Below are 16,792 nucleotides of genomic sequence, written 5' to 3'. Positions count from 1 at the left end.
CAGTAGCTTTTCAATCCTGAAGAGCTGCTTCGCTAAGTATGGCGGTTTGACCACTTATGCCCCACACCTTGGTCTGCTTTGCTTCTCACAGGTGCTGTATCAGGTTTGCTGTATTTTCAAGGTGCTTGAACATTGTAATACAGTTTTTTAAAGTTACCCATTGTTTTTCTCTTAGACTGAGCAATACTTTTGAATGCCCAGCATAAGTGATTGATTTTTATCTTGGATGCCTTTGAAGGGTATAGTTAGAGTTGTGAGACGTAAATAGAGTGAGGCTTGGTAAAAGTTAATTTAGTAGGAAAGCAGGGTTACAACGATGTGGTAAGATGTGAATGTGTTAAATTTGAGGCTACAGTAGGCTATTCAAGTCCAAATGCCGGGGAGTGGGAGGCAGTTAGAAAAGCGGGCCTGGATCTCAGTAGCAAGGATGGGTCTGCCTATAGAAATGTAGGATTGCATTTGGGGGAGAGCCCTTAATTGTTTATTCAGCAAGGCATCAAGTGTTTACTGTGTGCGCCTCTTAAGTGCTGGGCATGTTATGGTGAACAAGGCAGGCAGGACCCCTACGCGGGGAGCTGGCGGGGAAAGCAGAAGGGCAAACAATAAATGAATGAATAAGGTAATTTCAGAGTGGTAAGTGTGGTGCAGATAACAAAACAGGGTGATTGAGGGGGTGCTCTGGCTTGAGGGGGTGGTGGAGAGTCTTTAGACTAGTAATCTAGTAATCAGGGAAGACTTCTTTAAGGAGGTGACATTCTCCCTCAGTCCGAATGGTGGGAAGTGCCGTCAACAGGAAGCTGGAGGTCTGACACCAGATTAGGTCTAATCCTAGGGAAGCTCTGTTAGTAGGTGGAGACGTGGAACCAGCAAATAAGAGGGAGAGTAAGGAAGACAAGGACTGTGTTGGCTTTGCTCACTAGCACAGTGCCTTGTACACAGGTTCCTGTGCAAAAAACAAAACTGCAAACCAGGACTGAGGTCTACCGTCAAGACCGAGGAAGGAGAACCCCAAGAAGGCTGGCAACCATGTGGACGGTCCTGGGTTTAGGTTACTCGTGGACCATCAAGAATGTCCACTGGTTTGGTGGTGCGAGTTAAGGAACTTTAAAGGGTTAAGAAGCAGCATTGAGGAAATAGAAGCAACATTTTTGGACTCTAAGAAATCCTTTCCCTTATCATTTGTGCATGTGTCATAAAAGTCTCCCCACTCTGTATAGCTCCTTCTGGGAATCTTTCCTGGCTGTGCTCCTGAATTTGCTTGCTTTCTCCTGCCTCTTCTGTTACCAACCTTTCACTTTGGACTCCCATCTTTGCTTCTTATTTGCTTCTTCTAAGCCTTACCACTTCGCACTCCTGTTCCCTCTGATCTCCACAGCAGCAGGCCAGTCCTGGGCACCGTTGCTGGTGGCACCAGTTTCTGAGACCCCTGCCAGATCCAGGAGCCCCGGTGTGGAAGAGGGCAGTGTGATGCAGAGGCTATGTGACATATATTTGAGATATTTGACAGCGAATGGAAGTGGAGGAAAGGGATGGCATTTCAGTGGGCCACCATGGTTTCATTTAAGATTTCAGAGACCTGTGACTACGTGAAACCAGGGAGAAGGAAGTCAGTAGAGAGGGAGACACTGACGAGGAAGGGGCAGAGGGAGTTAATTAAGGGAGCAGTTAGAGAGGAGGCAGTGGTGGAACAGTTCACTTTAAATAACATGAAATGAAGTGCTTCCTCCTCTGTCTGAATTATAACAAGAGAAAAGGAAGAAAGCACGAGGCTGGATACCAAGATTCCCGAGTTGGAAGAGAGATGAGCGCAAGCAGCTTACAGTAAATGGTCTGCATCTTTTTAGCAGTAGAGCCAGGTGGTCTGCTTCAAGTCAAGCTCAACACTGGGAAAGGAATTTTGGAATCGTCACCGCAGGGCTTTCGCTGGGGAATAATCAAGTGATGAATGAGGAACTGCCAAGCAGCAGCGAGGATCCAGTCGACGTTGGCATATATTTTTAGCAGACAAAGTCTGCCTTTCTCTCCCTTGCTCCGCCAGTACCCAAGCAGCTGGGGCTAATGTTAACTGCTGCTAATACAGAGCTTGGAGTTTAGCCACTAATTATATTTCAAGAAGACCTCATCCTCATAGTTGTACTTAATAGTAAATCAGAAACTGATTTGTTTTCCTCTCATCGTACTGGTACCTGTCAGAAGCTTGTAATTAGGGAGAGCTGCCTGTGGAATTCGATATAAGGAATTTTAATAATGACCTTTCATAGAATTTATTAAACTTGGCCTATTACTTTTAGAACCTGGGCTAGTATGCGAAATGAAAGCTCTCAAACGTAGCCTTTCTTTTGTTCTTAGTAGTTCCTGTGGAGCACTTAAGTTTTGAGGTTACCTCTACCCAAGGGCAGTTTTTGGAAATGTTTTTGAGGAACCAGATCACAATGATGCAATTTTCCAATAGAAATTTGCTGACTACATGGAAACAGATATCATTTAAGCACCTCTTTTTCTTTAAATATTAGGTTGAAAATGGTGTGTATGTAGCCCATCCGCTTCAGGAACGCACAATTCTAATGAGAAAAGAGGGCGAGTCTGCGAAAAGCATTAACGAGATGCTTCTGAGCAGACTTTCCCGCTACCGGGCTTCCCCGTCGGCAACGCTGGCCGCCCTCACTGGCTCCACCATCTCCAACACCCTGAAAGAGGACCAAGCAGGTATGCTCCCTGTGCTCAGCACCTCCTAACCTGGAATAGCTTTGTTCAGCAGCAGTCCGCGCGCGCACACACACACACACACACACACAGAGCGGTTTTAGGTTCACCGCAAAATTGAGCGGAAGGTACAGAGATTTCCCATGTACCCCGGCCCTACACATGCATAGTCTCCCCCACTGTCTACATCCCACACCAGATGGTACATTTGTTACAGTGGATGAGCCTACGTGGATATGTCATCACCCAAAACCCATAGTTTACCTTGGGTTTCGCTCTTGGTGGTACCCGTTCTGTGGGTTTGGATAAATGTATAATGACATGTGTCCACCATTGCCGTATCACACAGGGTAGTTGCACTGCCCTGAAAATCCTCTGCGCTCCACTTATTCATCCATCCCCAACCCTGGGCCCCACTGATTTGTTTATCGTGTTCACAGTTTTGCCTTTTCCAGAAGGTCATATAGTTGGAATCAGACATTATGTAGCCTTCTCAGATGGGCTTCTTTCACTTAGCAATAGGCGTTTCAATTTCCTGCATGTCTTTTCATGGCCTGATACGTTCAGTTTGTAACTAGTGAGAGCTGCCTGTGGAATTCTGGCAAGACTTTTTATTGAGCACTTTCAATGTGCCATAAAAGTACTTGGCTTTACAGAATTTACCCTTTTATTTCTTTCCAGTCATTGTCCATTTTTTTTTTTTATTCCAAACTGATATATTTTTTTGTCTATGAACATGAGTTAGCATGAATCTTTAATTATTCAAAACGGCTTTGTCTTTAACTGTAAATGCCTTCTCATCATTTCCGTTGGTGTCAGTTAATTGATTTCATGTTTAGCATAGGCTTCATGAATGTAAAAAGCTCCTGTTTATCAGCTTCACTAAATGTAATCTTGACCAAGCAAGTAAGAGGCAACCCTTCCACAGCAGAGATTGCTTTTTCTAGAATTTATCATTTAGCGTTTGTACTTTAATGTTTTAAAATAGATAATCTATTTACAGAGTTTCAAAGTGAAAATAAAAAGGTGTATGCAGAGAAATCTTACTCCCACATCTTAGTGCAGCCTATATTTTGCCTTCAGCCTGCCCCCTATAGATATCTATATTTATTAGTTTTTATCCTTACAGAATTTCTTTATGCAAATACAAGTAAAGACAAATTTATGTGTTCTTATTTTCCTCCTTTTCGTAATAAAAGGTAGTTTACGAAACACACTGTTCTGCCTTTTTAAAGCAGAAGTTCTTAACTGGGATAAGCCTTTAAGGGGTCATAAACATGCTCTCCACCCAGCTTTAAATAACATCTTCGTGTATCCATCATAATTTTCATCAAATTTCCAAGGTCACCTATGGCCTCCAAAAGATTAAGAACCATTATTTCTGAAGAATTTACAGATTGCATACCGACTATGTGAATTTATAATAAATCATCAACTGTAGTCCAAGATAACGGCTAGAAAAAGATGCTATATATAGAAAAATGTATCTGAATTAATATATATTTAATGAACTTAATGCAATTTTATGCTTGAATCCTTTTATACATTGACATATTAAGAAGAGAAAATATTTGTGATTAATTCATGAACTATCAAATTAAATACTATTAGTTTATATTAGGATTTAAGAAGGATAGTTATTTCCACAGGTCTCTGTTGTATGGAGTATAAGTGGTGAATTATTAATAGTTGTTATGCCTTGGGCATGTGGATAATTTGAGTTATGGGAATACTTTGAAGAGGACCATTCTTTTTATCTAAATAAACATATTCCTGACAAGCTAAAGAATTCCTTTGGGTTTGTCCCTTGGAAGAAAATTGAATCCTACCCTGAACCCACCTAAATACTAAAGGAATGTTGGATAAGAAAATATGAGCTAAATCAAAGAAAACTCAGCAGGCAAGGGTGTATTTAGAGTTCTGTGAAAACAGGAATTTGTAGTCTAAATGTGTTGTCTCATTGTACTTTCATGTACATTCTCTGTGTATTTGTTTCACATGGTAGTGCTACATAAAAATTCACCAGTTACAAGCTAAGTGAATTTTTGGCTATTCAACATTCAGAGGGTCTGGAATTTTTTATTCTGTGATAAACTAATACCTATTACCATGTTAACAAGAGTAAGTCTACTTAAAATCTTGCTGAAAAAGTTATGCTCACAAACTTGCTAATTTTCCAGTCATCGCCCCTTTCGAGTTTCTTACCTATGGAAACTTATGCTCCTGAATTTGTCCTCAATGAAGAGTATACTTGTTGGGGCTTGGACTTTTTTATAAATGGAGCTTTTTAGAAGCACAGACATTCAAAACAAATATCAGACAGATTAGGTGTCATTTTTCTAATGTAAGCCATCTAAAGATTTCCCATCTTTCTGGGCAGTTATATTTTATACCCTGACAGTTTATACCCTGGTAAAGTACTCTGGCTTTCTGTTGCTGTCATGAGTTCTCACTCAACTAATACAGAAAATCCTTAAATTCTCTCTGTGTTTTCAGATCTGCCAGCGAGTAAGGGAGGTTAAAGTACATTTTTATACTTCTTGATTAGAGACATTCATTATTTTATTTTATTTTATTGTATTTTTTTTAAGGAGGGTGCAGCTCACAGTGGCCCATGGGGGGGGTCGAACTGGCAACCTTGGTGAGCTAACCAGTGAGCTAACCAGCCAACCCACATTCATTATTTTCTTAATGATTGTTTATATCACTGACCTTAAAAAGAAAGGAAATGTGTAATGGGTTATCATAAATCATGCAGGTATAAAATTATTTTGTGATAGATATAGTGAAAGCTTTTATTAATTAGCTATAGGTTGAATTTCTGGCTGATTTCATGTTCAAAGCTGTTTGTAATAAATGTAATACCACAAACCTGTTGAGAACTTGTTCTAGAAGAAATGAGAAGGTCTCTATTGGAGTACAGTTTCCTGGGGGAAACACAAACAGTAGAACTCTTCTTTTATTTTGAGATTTAGTCCACATGAGGGTTCATCCTTTTGAACGAATTTTTAGAGACACAGGCACATTGACTCTTGGGGACACCTTTGAGAAATGTTCAGATCATGTAACAGGAGGCTTGGGGCAGGGTACTGAGCTAGAGATCATTATTTTTTCCTTGGATTATTACTTCTTGCTCTATTTTCTAAATCAGGGTATATCCTTCTTTGAATTCGGAGCTCCCTCATTATACTCTAATCTGTTTTGGTAATCAAATTAATCTGTGTCAAATATTTCTACTCACCATTTTCATTCCTTTTATCAGCAAATACTAGCTGTGGGCTACCTCTAAAAATGCTTCGGAAGACGCCCATATATACCTGTGGCACGTACTTGGTGATGCTGGTCCCACCTCCAGGGGGGTCAGGCAGCTCTGCCACCCGCTCTCTTTTTGGTGGAACAAGTGGTTTGTCGTCTTTAAAAAGTAAGTGAATTTTATTTGTGGCACTTTTCCCGATTTGTCTTCAACTTTGAAATTTAAGGCTTTTCTGTTAATGATTTTAAACTTTCTCTATTAAACAGTTGTTGGCAGTAGGACTTTTTTTTAAAAAATAAAGTTTATTGGGGTGACAATTGTTAGTAAAGTTACATAGATTTCAGGTATACAATTCTGTAATACACTATCTGTATCTCACATTGTGTGTTCACCACCCAGAGTCAGTTCTCTTTCAGGCAATAGGTCTTTGATAATAACAACAAAAAACTTGTCAATATGGTTATAGGCTAGGAGGAATTAAAGATATAGTTTTTGTAGTTGATATAATAGTGCATTTCTGAAAACTATCATCCTAAAAATTACTAGAAGTAATGAATTCAGGAAAATTTTAGGAAATGTATTGTCACATTATTTATTGTGACACAGCAAGAGTTCTACCAACTGTGATAGGATTCTCAAGGTATTAGAATAAATGTGAAATACCTTCATTTTAGGACATACCATGTTTCTCCAAAAACAAGACCTAGCCGGACTATCAGCTCTAATACGTCTGTTGGAACAAAATTAATATAAGACCCAGTATCATATTATGTTATGTCATATCATATCATACCATATCATATCATATCATATATCATATCATATCATATTATATCATATCATATCATACTGGGTCTTACATTGTATATGACCCTGTCTTATATTAAAATAAGACCAGGTCTTACATTAATTTTTGCTCCAAAAGATTCATTAGCGCTGATGGTCCGGCTAGGTCTTATTTTCGGGGAAACACGGAATATAAAATGTTAAACAAAAAATATATAATGCAAAATAATATACGCAGAAATTCATTGATGTTAAAAGTACATATAGTTTTTTAAAAGACGGAGGCATACTAGAGTAATTACAGCAGTGTGATTTTGGCTTCAGAAAAAGCAAATGAGATAAAACATAGAACCAAAAGTGTTTCTTTTACATTGCCATTTTCTAGTTTTCTTACCTTAGGGACATCATCTAACCCCTCTGAGCCTCAGTTTTCCTGCTTGTAAAAATAAAAGGATAATGTATCACACACTATTTTTTGGTGATCACATGCAATAAAGTATGTCAGCATATTTAAAAAAACTAAAAATCCCAGAAAACCCAAAATGTTCCTTTTATGTATAGTAGCTTTTTTTGTGTGTTCTTATTTTCCTTGAAATTTGCTTAGGCATGTATAGTGTTTTAAAATCAGTTTACTTGTTCCCATTTCCCATTATTTCATATTCTGGCCTCTTAAAATAATTTGCTTATTGTAATTCCATTAAAGGAGTATATTTCAAATTTAGATATTTTAAAAAGCATTCTTACTCTAACTGAAGCCTGCAGGTATAAATTTGACCTTGGCAGTTTAAAAAAATTATTTATCATCAACTAAACTTATAGGCTATTTCACATATTGCATGTATTTGGGACTTAGGTATTCACAACAACCTCAGAACTCTTTTGACTGTAAAATCAAATTGGTTGGACTTTTGGTCAACAGCTTGTTTTCTCTAACAGTTCATGTGACCAAGATGCCCCCTTTCGCCCTTGGGTAAATGATGTAAATTTTCTATTAGTCTCTTAAAACAAAAAAAAAAAGCAGCTTTATTGAGATATAACTTCCATACTATTAGGTTGGTGCAAAAGTAATTGCAGTTTTTGCAATTATTTTTAACCTTTCAAACCACAATTACTTTTGTACCAACTTAATATAAAATGCACTCCTTTAAAGTATATAGTTCAGTGGTTTTTAATGTATTCGCAGAGTTGTGCAACCAGCACCACTGTCTAATTCTAGAACCTTTCCATAACTCCAGATGGAAACCCCATACCCATTAGCTGTCATTCCCCTTTCCCCGGCATTCTAGTCTCTGGCATCTAGCAGTCTACCTCCTGTCTCTGTGGATTCACCTATTCTGTACTTTTTCATATATATGGAATTAGACAATATATGTGCTTTTGTGACTGGCACTTTTTTTTAACTTAATGTTTTCAAGGCTCATCCATGTTGTGGCATGAATCATTACTTCATTTTTATGGTTGAATTATTTTTCATTGTGTGGATATACTCCCACTTGGGTAGTTTTTACTTTTTGGCTACTTTGAATAATGCTGCTGTGAACATTCATGTACAGGTTTTGTGTGGGCATATTTTTATTTCTCTTGGAGATATATATGAACATATATATATATATATATATATATATATATATATATATATAAATTCTGGGTCATATGGTAACTCTGTGTTTACCCTTTGGAGGGACTGCCACACTGCTTTCAAAGTGGCCACACCATTTTCCATTCTCATCAGCAATGTAGAAGGCTTCTAATTTTTCTACATCACTGGCATTTGTTAATTTCCTTTTTTTTTTTAAATTATAACCATCCTAGTGGATGTGATTTGCATTTCCCTGATGACTAATGGTGTTGAACATCTTTTCTTGTGCTTATTGGCCATTTGTATATCTTCTTTGGAGAAAAACCTATTCAAACCCTTTTCCCATTTTTAAATTGGGTTATTTGTCTTTTTATTGACCACTCGTCTTACTAAACTCTTTTTCCGTCTTCTTGGCATGACTTTTTCACTCAGTTGAAATCGGCCCCATTTGATAAAAGCAGGGCTTCACGGTGCTATTTTTTTTTCACGAGGATATAGCTTACACAGTGATTCTATTTTAGACCAGTGAATCAATAAATGCTTAAATTCCTTCTGTGTCCCGTCCCACATCCGTCACCGTGGAGGCTGCTCAGTAAGTGGATGAAGTGGTCCTTACCTCAAAGAGCTCAGAGTCTGGTTGGGAGAAATGATGTAGGTGTGAGAAACAACTAGACAATGACGTGCGATGCTGTGTCACTGCCCGAGCTGGGGAGCAGATGCATGTGCTGCTGAGTCAGAAAGAAAGGGTCATTGTGGAGGGAGAGACTTCATGAGGTTTTGAGTACAGTCATGAAAAACAGGTTTTATTCAGATAAGTAGCCAAGTGGGGGGAAAGGCCTATGCATGATAAACACAGTGAAAGAGAGATTTGGGGAAGATCATTTGGTTGGTGTGCAGGATGGAACAAGTGGAAAATGGAATAGACACAAAGAGTATAGTTTAGATTATAGCTGAATCAGGTGTGGGGAGGCTCTGAACCCTAGGGTGATGGGAACAAGGAAAACAAAGATGCTCAAGTGACACAGTGCTCACATTTTGTGTTTGGAAGTGGAGAAAATACTAACAGCAGCAGCGAGCACGTATGTGCCGCTGTACACCCTGGACATAGTTTAACTCTGTCTTCACTACAACTGTGTAAGGTAGGTACTTCTGTTCTCTCCACTTTACACATGGGGAAACTGACAGGTTCAGGAAATTTCCCAGGATCACACAGGAATGGGAGGGCCGGAATTCAAACCCAGATACCGAAAGCCCATGCTTGTCATCACCACACTGTCCTGTGTTAAGGAAAAAGGCCAAAGCGTCTCCGAGTTTAGAGCTGCTGCCTGCAGGACAGCAGCTGAGTGTGTCTGAGTGGCCCCTGACCTGTACGGAACACCAACTACACGTAAAATGTTGTTACCCTTGTGATGTTAACGATCATATTCCCTCCTGCGATGACCCTTGTGATACTCTATATTGAAAAAAACCTTTATGCAGAAGTTTCCGTGTAAAAAACACTTTCAAAACTGTGGGTCACTATTTAGGAAGATACTTTGTGCCGTGTTTCTTTTTGTGGTCTTCTGCATGTATTGTCTCCTCATTGTTTCTGTCAACAGACAGCAACAAAAAAAGGTGTGATTTTTTCTGAAGTCTTCTGAAGATCCTCCAGTGAATCTTGTAACTTGGACAAGTTACTGCACATCATTGTAAGGCTTCTTAAACAGCTCGATGTTTGTTTCCACAGTCCTGGCCTCTAGCTTGGTGTACAACATTTCGGATGGTCAGTTTACAAGCCGTGCCGATCTCATAGATGCTGCTGGAAGCTCGCTGGGGCGTGGTGCTCTTGTCCCAGGATTGGGTAAGAAATAGATGCCCCTGTGTCCTTGGAAAATTCCGTTTTAGCAATTTTTCTCAAAAATAATCTTGCCAATTTCCTGTGATGTTCTAGTGTCCTTGAAAGAAATATTTTATGCTACTATTTAACTTTGAGGATTAATATAGGAAATTGCCTTATGTGAAATTCCTCTGCATATATTGCTATTGAAGATACTGTCCATTAGGTTGTATGATGATGCCTGTAACATATTTTTCTTAAAGGTAATGACTGCCCTTAAAATGTTTGTTTTCCATGAGGAATGGATATACTTATTATTAGAAAATGAGCATGATCTAATATATGTTGTCTTTGCCTTGGCTCCTAGGAAGCTCATATCTAGGTTTCGGGCTCAGTTACTAAGACTTTTATTGTGTGTTAGGTTAATTAGTCATATATACGTGAGTTTTAATGTAAGTCACTTAAATCCCTTTTGGAATGAAAAAGGTCACCTATAAGTTGGTTGGTAAGAACTCTCTATTCCGTGAGACTTACTCCATTCCTACATAGGAGTTAAGCAGAGTGGAAATTCATTCCTGCCTTCTTGCTGAGCCCCAGTCTACTGCTTTGCCAAGTAAATATATGGAAGTAGGCTGTGGATTGTCAGGATTCGGGAGAATCCTTGCCCTTCCATTCTTCAGCAGTGCTTAGGAGAAATATACACACAGGCAGATGACAACATGACAGCTGAATAGAGAATGCTCTTTTTGCAGGTGCCTGTTATGACACAGCGAACAACATGCTGTGGACCTGCTCGAATGACTACATCGATCAGTGGTGTAATCCTGGGAATCAGGCTTTCCATTATGTGTGTCAGAGGCTCGGAGTCAGTCACGTCATCACGGAGCCCAAAGGTGAGGTGCCCTCCGTCTTACAGGAAAAGATTCCCTGCATGACGTGTGAGAGTACAGCAGTGTGAGTAAGTGGCACGTGGGCCAAGCAGCAAGACGTGTCAGTAGCCTTCCCTCTCAGAACTTAGAAACCCCTAATCCTTGTTATCTGATTGGTTTGTGATTCAGTAAATAAGTATGTAAATAAATAGAGCTTTTGCAGTGGTCCAGTGACTTCTTTTTTAACAGGAAAATTATGTTCCTTCTGCAATTATCAGAACTTTGGTGCAAAAATTGATTCTTTATTTGTATTTGACGTGGGATTATATGCTGTTACAGTGTTTTACATTGATAGTTATTTGTGCACAAAGTTATAATTAAATTACTGATAAAGGACTTTTATATTTCTTAATATTAAGATTCTTAATATTAAGTTAATATTAACTTAAAATCTTGTGGCATCAAGGCTGGTTATAGTGGTATGGAGGAATGAATAGTTCAGCAAATCCTCTCCCCATAAAGCAATGATAAAATCAACAAAAATATTGAAAACAACTATTTCTAGGCCCTGGAAATTGACCACAGTCATACACCAAATTGAGAAGTGGGTATAAACACACACACACACACATACACACACACACACACCCTCTGAACTCTGGGTTAGAGCAGTGGCAGTCTGTGGTGTTCCTATCTCCTACGTCCAGCTTGGTCAGTACAGTAATCCCACCAGGGTGGGCATATTGTGTAAACCCGCAGCTTTGCTGCCAGAGGGGCCTGACTTGATTTGGAGCAGAGCATGGAAGAAAACTCACACCCGGCAGCAGTGTCAGTAACAGCAGCCTTGATGGCAAACAGAGAATACCAGTGGCTTTGTTAGCCTGAGGTCGTGCTCCTGGGTAGGGCAAGCAGTGAACCAGCAGGCTAGCTAGAAATCTACTGGTGAGACCTGCTTAGTGAGAAAGTGACAGAGGGCCTTGGTAAGCTCCCACACGTCTGCACAGGAGAAGCTGGAGAGAGCCCAAGCTGTTCCCAGAGGCCTTCCTGAGCGTGAGCCTGCAGAGATGTGAAACGGGCCTGGCAGAAAGGGAAAACCAGGGCAGAGTTTAAAAGTGCTTGAACTGTGATGTGCTCCCTCCAAAATTCCCAGATCCAGCCAGGATGGAAATTTTATTGGTTCAAGGTGTTTGAGCACAACCTCTGACTCAGATAGAGTGACTCTGAGGAAAGTAGGCTTACAAATGAAAACAAGAATCATTAAAATGAACAAATGAAAGGAAGCGAAAATTGAAATAAAAGCAAGCATAAAAAAAAAAAAAAGACTGAGCAGTCAGTAGCTACACATGCTACAGGCCAAACTCATGTGTTGGACTTAAAGATAAGGCCTTTACAGCAAATTTTATAAATATATTCGAAGAACAAAAGGAAACACATTTAAAAGATTAAAGGAAAGTATGATGACTATGATTAAACAATAGAGAGTTTCAAGAAATAAATTATTTTTTAAAAAGAACCAGTTGTAATAAATTCTGGATTTGAAAAGTTTAGTGACTGAAAAGAAAAAAATCGTTAGAGTGGCTCAACAGCAGATTTCAGGTGGTGAGGCATAGATGGATAGTTATCTTATCTGCATCACAGAAAAAGACACTTTCAAGGAGTTCTGGTCAGATATTTTTGTAGAATGTCCCTCAGTTTGGGTTCATGTGATGTTTTCTCATTTTAAACTGAAGTGACAGCTTTAAGTGCAGAGGTGAGGGCTTTTTCTCGTTACATCATATCACAGGACATAGAATATCAACATGACTTACTTCTGGTGATGTTACAACTGATCACTTGGTTTAAATGCCAGCTTTCTTCACTGCAAAGTTTACACCTTTTCCCTTTCTGTACTCTGTTTATTAGAAGCAAGTCATTAGGCCCACACTCATAGAAAGAGGGAATTAAGCTTCACCTCCTGGAATGAAAAGCACCAGAGAATTTGTGGACGTAGGTTAATCACTATAGTAACTAATAAATATTTGGGTTGAGGTGATACTTTAAGGCTATGCATTTATCTATTCAGATGTTTCATTTCTTCTTGAGTTAGTTTTGGTCATTTGTGTCTTTCTAGAAATTTGTGCATTTCATCCAAGTTTTCTTAACTGTTACTCATATTGTCTCCTTATAATTAGTTTAATTTTTATAGGGGCAGTAATAATTTCTGTGCTTTGATTCTTGATTTTGGTATTTATGTAAATTTACTAAAAATCATTGAATTGTGCACTTATAATTTATATACCATGAAATTCATCTATTCTCTCTTGGTAAAGCTGTAAAAAAAAAAACCAAAAAAGCAGCAAAAAGAAAAGAAGAAAGTCGATTGTATCTTAGTAACTCCCTAATTATTATCTCCAAGCCTCTTGCCTGAACTCTAGACTATGTATTCGTTTCCACTGGGTATCTAATAGGCATCTTCAACTTAACACGTCAAAAACACTCCCAATTTCTCCCCCTCTCCGAATCTATACCTACTGAGTTCCAGTATATGGATCACTGTTCTTTCATTTGCTCAGGCCAAAAATTTGGGGTGGTTTATCTGTGACTCTGGTTCTCTCATACCCCACACCCCAGTGGACATCAGCAAGTCCTGTCAGCTCCTCCGTTCAAACAATATCCCACATCCAGAGGCTTCCACTGCCTGTGCCGCTACAGCTCTAGTCTAGGTCACCAACTTCCTCGCCTGAATTGGCATCGTAGCCTCCTCACTGGTCCTCCTTCCTCTGTAGCTGCCCTCCTCTGCCCTCATCGCCACATAACAGCCGGAGTCTGACGATCTGAAGTAGTCAGATCTGTCACTCCTCTGCTCAGACACCTCCACTGGCTTCCCATCTCACTCAGTAAAAACCAGAGACCTCATTTATTTGGCTAGGTCCTGAAGCTGGCTTTCAAAAAGTCTTTGGCGAACACGAATAATACTGTAGAACCTGAATTCTACTGTTGTAAGATTGGGAACTCAAAGAGAGTGGGACCCCAGCTCGCCCTAGGGTTAATACTGTTTCCCCGAAAATAAGACCTAGCCAGACCATCAGTTCTAATGCGTCTTTTGGAGCAAAAATTAATATAAGGCCCGGTCTTATTTTACTATAATGTAAGACCGGGTCTTATATGGTATAATATAATAATATAATATAATATAATATAATATAATATAATATAATATAATATAATATAATATAATAAATATAATACAAGACCAGGTATAATATAATATAATATAATTAATATAATTAATGTAATGTAATATAATACCAGGTCTTATATTAAGTTTTGCTCCAAAAGATGCATTAGAGCTGATGGTCCGGTTAGGTCTTATTTTCGGGGAAGCACGGTATGCAATTGAAAAGTTTAGTTTTGGCAATGTTTACCTTTCCTTTGGTTTCCTTGAGTCCTTTTTTCATAATTCCCAGTGCCCACAATTCTTTTGCAGCTCTAAGGTTCCCCCACCTGGGCCTGCCTCTCCAGGTTACCTATTTTCCTGTTCCTTCTCAGTTGTTCATTTCAGCTATTTTAAAGAAAAAACAAAACAAAAAAACAATCCTTTTTTTTTGTACTTTGCCTATTTAGATTATTTTCACCCCCATTCCCAGAATGCCTATAACCATACATGAAGCATTTACGTCATTATTATATAAGAGGATGCCTGTCAACCCTCACAAGTGTTGAACTGATGGCTATTTAGGCTGTGGTGACTAAATGAAATAAAAATGTTGAGGTGTGTGGGAGGCAATATTTCTGGATCAGGGAAGTGGGGTGGGGGTAGGGGGCTCTACCATAGAGGATGGAGAAATTTTACCAGAAAGATTACCAGCATGGGGTCTGAGCAGAGATGGCCTGGATTCAAATCCTAGCTCTACCATTTTTGGTAGCTGTGTGATCTAGGGCAAGTTACTTAACCTCTCTGACTATTGATTTATTCCTCTACAAAACAGGGCTAAAATAGTCTGAGTTTATAATGATGTTGTAAGGTAATGCACATAAAGCACTTAGCCTGTTGTCAAGCATATAGAAAGGGCTCCCTGATGGTACTAGCTACTTATGCTGTAAAAAAAAAAAAAAAAGGAAAAAAAGGAAATTCCCAAGTGTTTTCGCCCCAGCACTCTGTGGCAGGAAGAAGGATTCTGCAGCAATAGTGGAGGAGATTGGAGCCGAGATACTCTCTCCTCGTTTGTGTGTGCACCTTTTGCAAGTCAGAAGACTGTTCCTTGGGGACCGCCCACAGAGATGTTTTTACTCACGGAGTTTCATTTTCATCTTCTAGAAGAGGCTATAACCACGAATGAGGTTATAAACCAGTTACTGCACCACGTTGGTGCAATGTGCATACACCAACTCAATCTTCTTGCTACGAACCCAAACCTTCCCATCACAAGTGTCTTGGGCAAACAGCACCCTATCGAAGCACACCATCTGAGCAGTATCTGCGACATCATGGAGAAGGCCATGGTTAATGGGGATACCTGTATTATCCGCTGCATTCTCGTTGTCTTTCAGGTAGGTACACTTTTGAGATAAATAAGATAATAGAAGAAAAAGAAGCACAAACCTTGGCTTCAGCCACTGATTTCTACCAGACGAGAAATTTAATGACATTCCTGTTTTGCATCTCACCATATTCTAATCCTGTAATTAGAATTATCATCACACTCATTGCACGGCAGTTAATCGCCATATGTAACTCGTTGCAATGAATACATGTGAAATATTTACTATAATTATACTCTTGCACAATAGAAGAGATTGTGGTGAAAAATCCACCTGGGTATCTATTCAAAAGAATATCTACCATGTACTTTTCTTCAGAGGGATAATTTTATCCCCAGTAGAATTAGCGTTTTGAGATATGCCCCTTATGTTTCTGTAGGTGGTGTTTAAATTTTTCTTCAGCCCACAAACTGAAAGGAATCGAGACATCATTCGACGGTCAGGATTGCTTCTGTGGCAGTTGTTGATGGCACCGAAAGATCACATTTGCCCTGAAATTCAGAAGGAAGTCTGCCTTGCCATCAGGTAATCAGCAGCTGACTTTCTTAGTGCTCCCGGCAAAATGCTTCTCCGTACTGCGTTGTGATGTTCCGGGCCAGCTGGTAGCACCGATGGCCCAGACCCATCCCAGCCAGGACCTCACGCATAGAAGGCGCTTGAATGGGGCAGGGGTCTGTGGCCTCCTCCCAGAGGACTCAAGGCCCCCCTTTGCTTATGGTCCCCATCTCACCTTTTGGATCTTAAAAAGCAAAAGGAAAACACCCTTGAAGTGGATATTTTGATTTGCAAGCAGATGTTTATCTCATTTGGGGGAGAGAGTGGCAAGGTGGTTAAGAAGCAAGCTGTCCTTGGCAGCAGGCAGACCCGGCTTCTAGGCTTTCTCTGCCATTTACCAGCTATGTGTGACCTTGATTTGAGGCTTCCATCTCCTCAGCTCTACATGGGCTTAAAAATAGTGCCCACATCATAGGGTTGTGAGATTTTAATACGATACGGCCTGACGTAAAGTTAGTGCTCAACAATATTAGTCTTTTAAAATCTGCTTAAAACCTTGTTCGATAAGATGGAAGAATTTACGGGCTATTTTCTATTGTCATTTAATCCATATATATTTTTTGAGTGCAATGACCTTTTATCAAGGAACGTAGTGTTCATGTGACCAAGTATAATTTAGTGACCAAGAAAGAACTGAGTGCTTGGTCTGGACGCACTGTATGACGGGTGAGCTGGGGGGCGGGGGGCGATTTTTTTCCTTCCGTTATAGA

General features: G+C 39.5%; 1 protein-coding gene across 5 annotated transcripts in view; it reads left to right on the top strand.

The window, feature by feature from the left end:
* Nucleotides 1-16,792, top strand: part of HECTD4 (HECT domain E3 ubiquitin protein ligase 4) — a 173,800-nt gene that overhangs the window by 71,104 nt on the left and 85,904 nt on the right. For all 5 annotated transcript variants that reach the window (XM_081036945.1, XM_081036943.1, XM_081036944.1 and 2 more), the window contains exons 8-13: nt 2,514-2,706; nt 5,966-6,124; nt 10,048-10,161; nt 10,890-11,030; nt 15,304-15,536; nt 15,907-16,052. In XM_081036945.1, coding sequence (XP_080893071.1) covers nt 2,514-2,706; nt 5,966-6,124; nt 10,048-10,161; nt 10,890-11,030; nt 15,304-15,536; nt 15,907-16,052 — 986 coding nt within the window. The remainder of the gene's footprint in view (nt 1-2,513; nt 2,707-5,965; nt 6,125-10,047; nt 10,162-10,889; nt 11,031-15,303; nt 15,537-15,906; nt 16,053-16,792) is intronic.

The sequence above is a fragment of the Rhinolophus hipposideros genome (assembly GCF_964194185.1).
Source record: "Rhinolophus hipposideros genome assembly, chromosome: 24".
Taxonomy (NCBI): domain Eukaryota; kingdom Metazoa; phylum Chordata; class Mammalia; order Chiroptera; family Rhinolophidae; genus Rhinolophus; species Rhinolophus hipposideros.
This window is presented reverse-complemented; position numbering and strand designations above follow the sequence as displayed.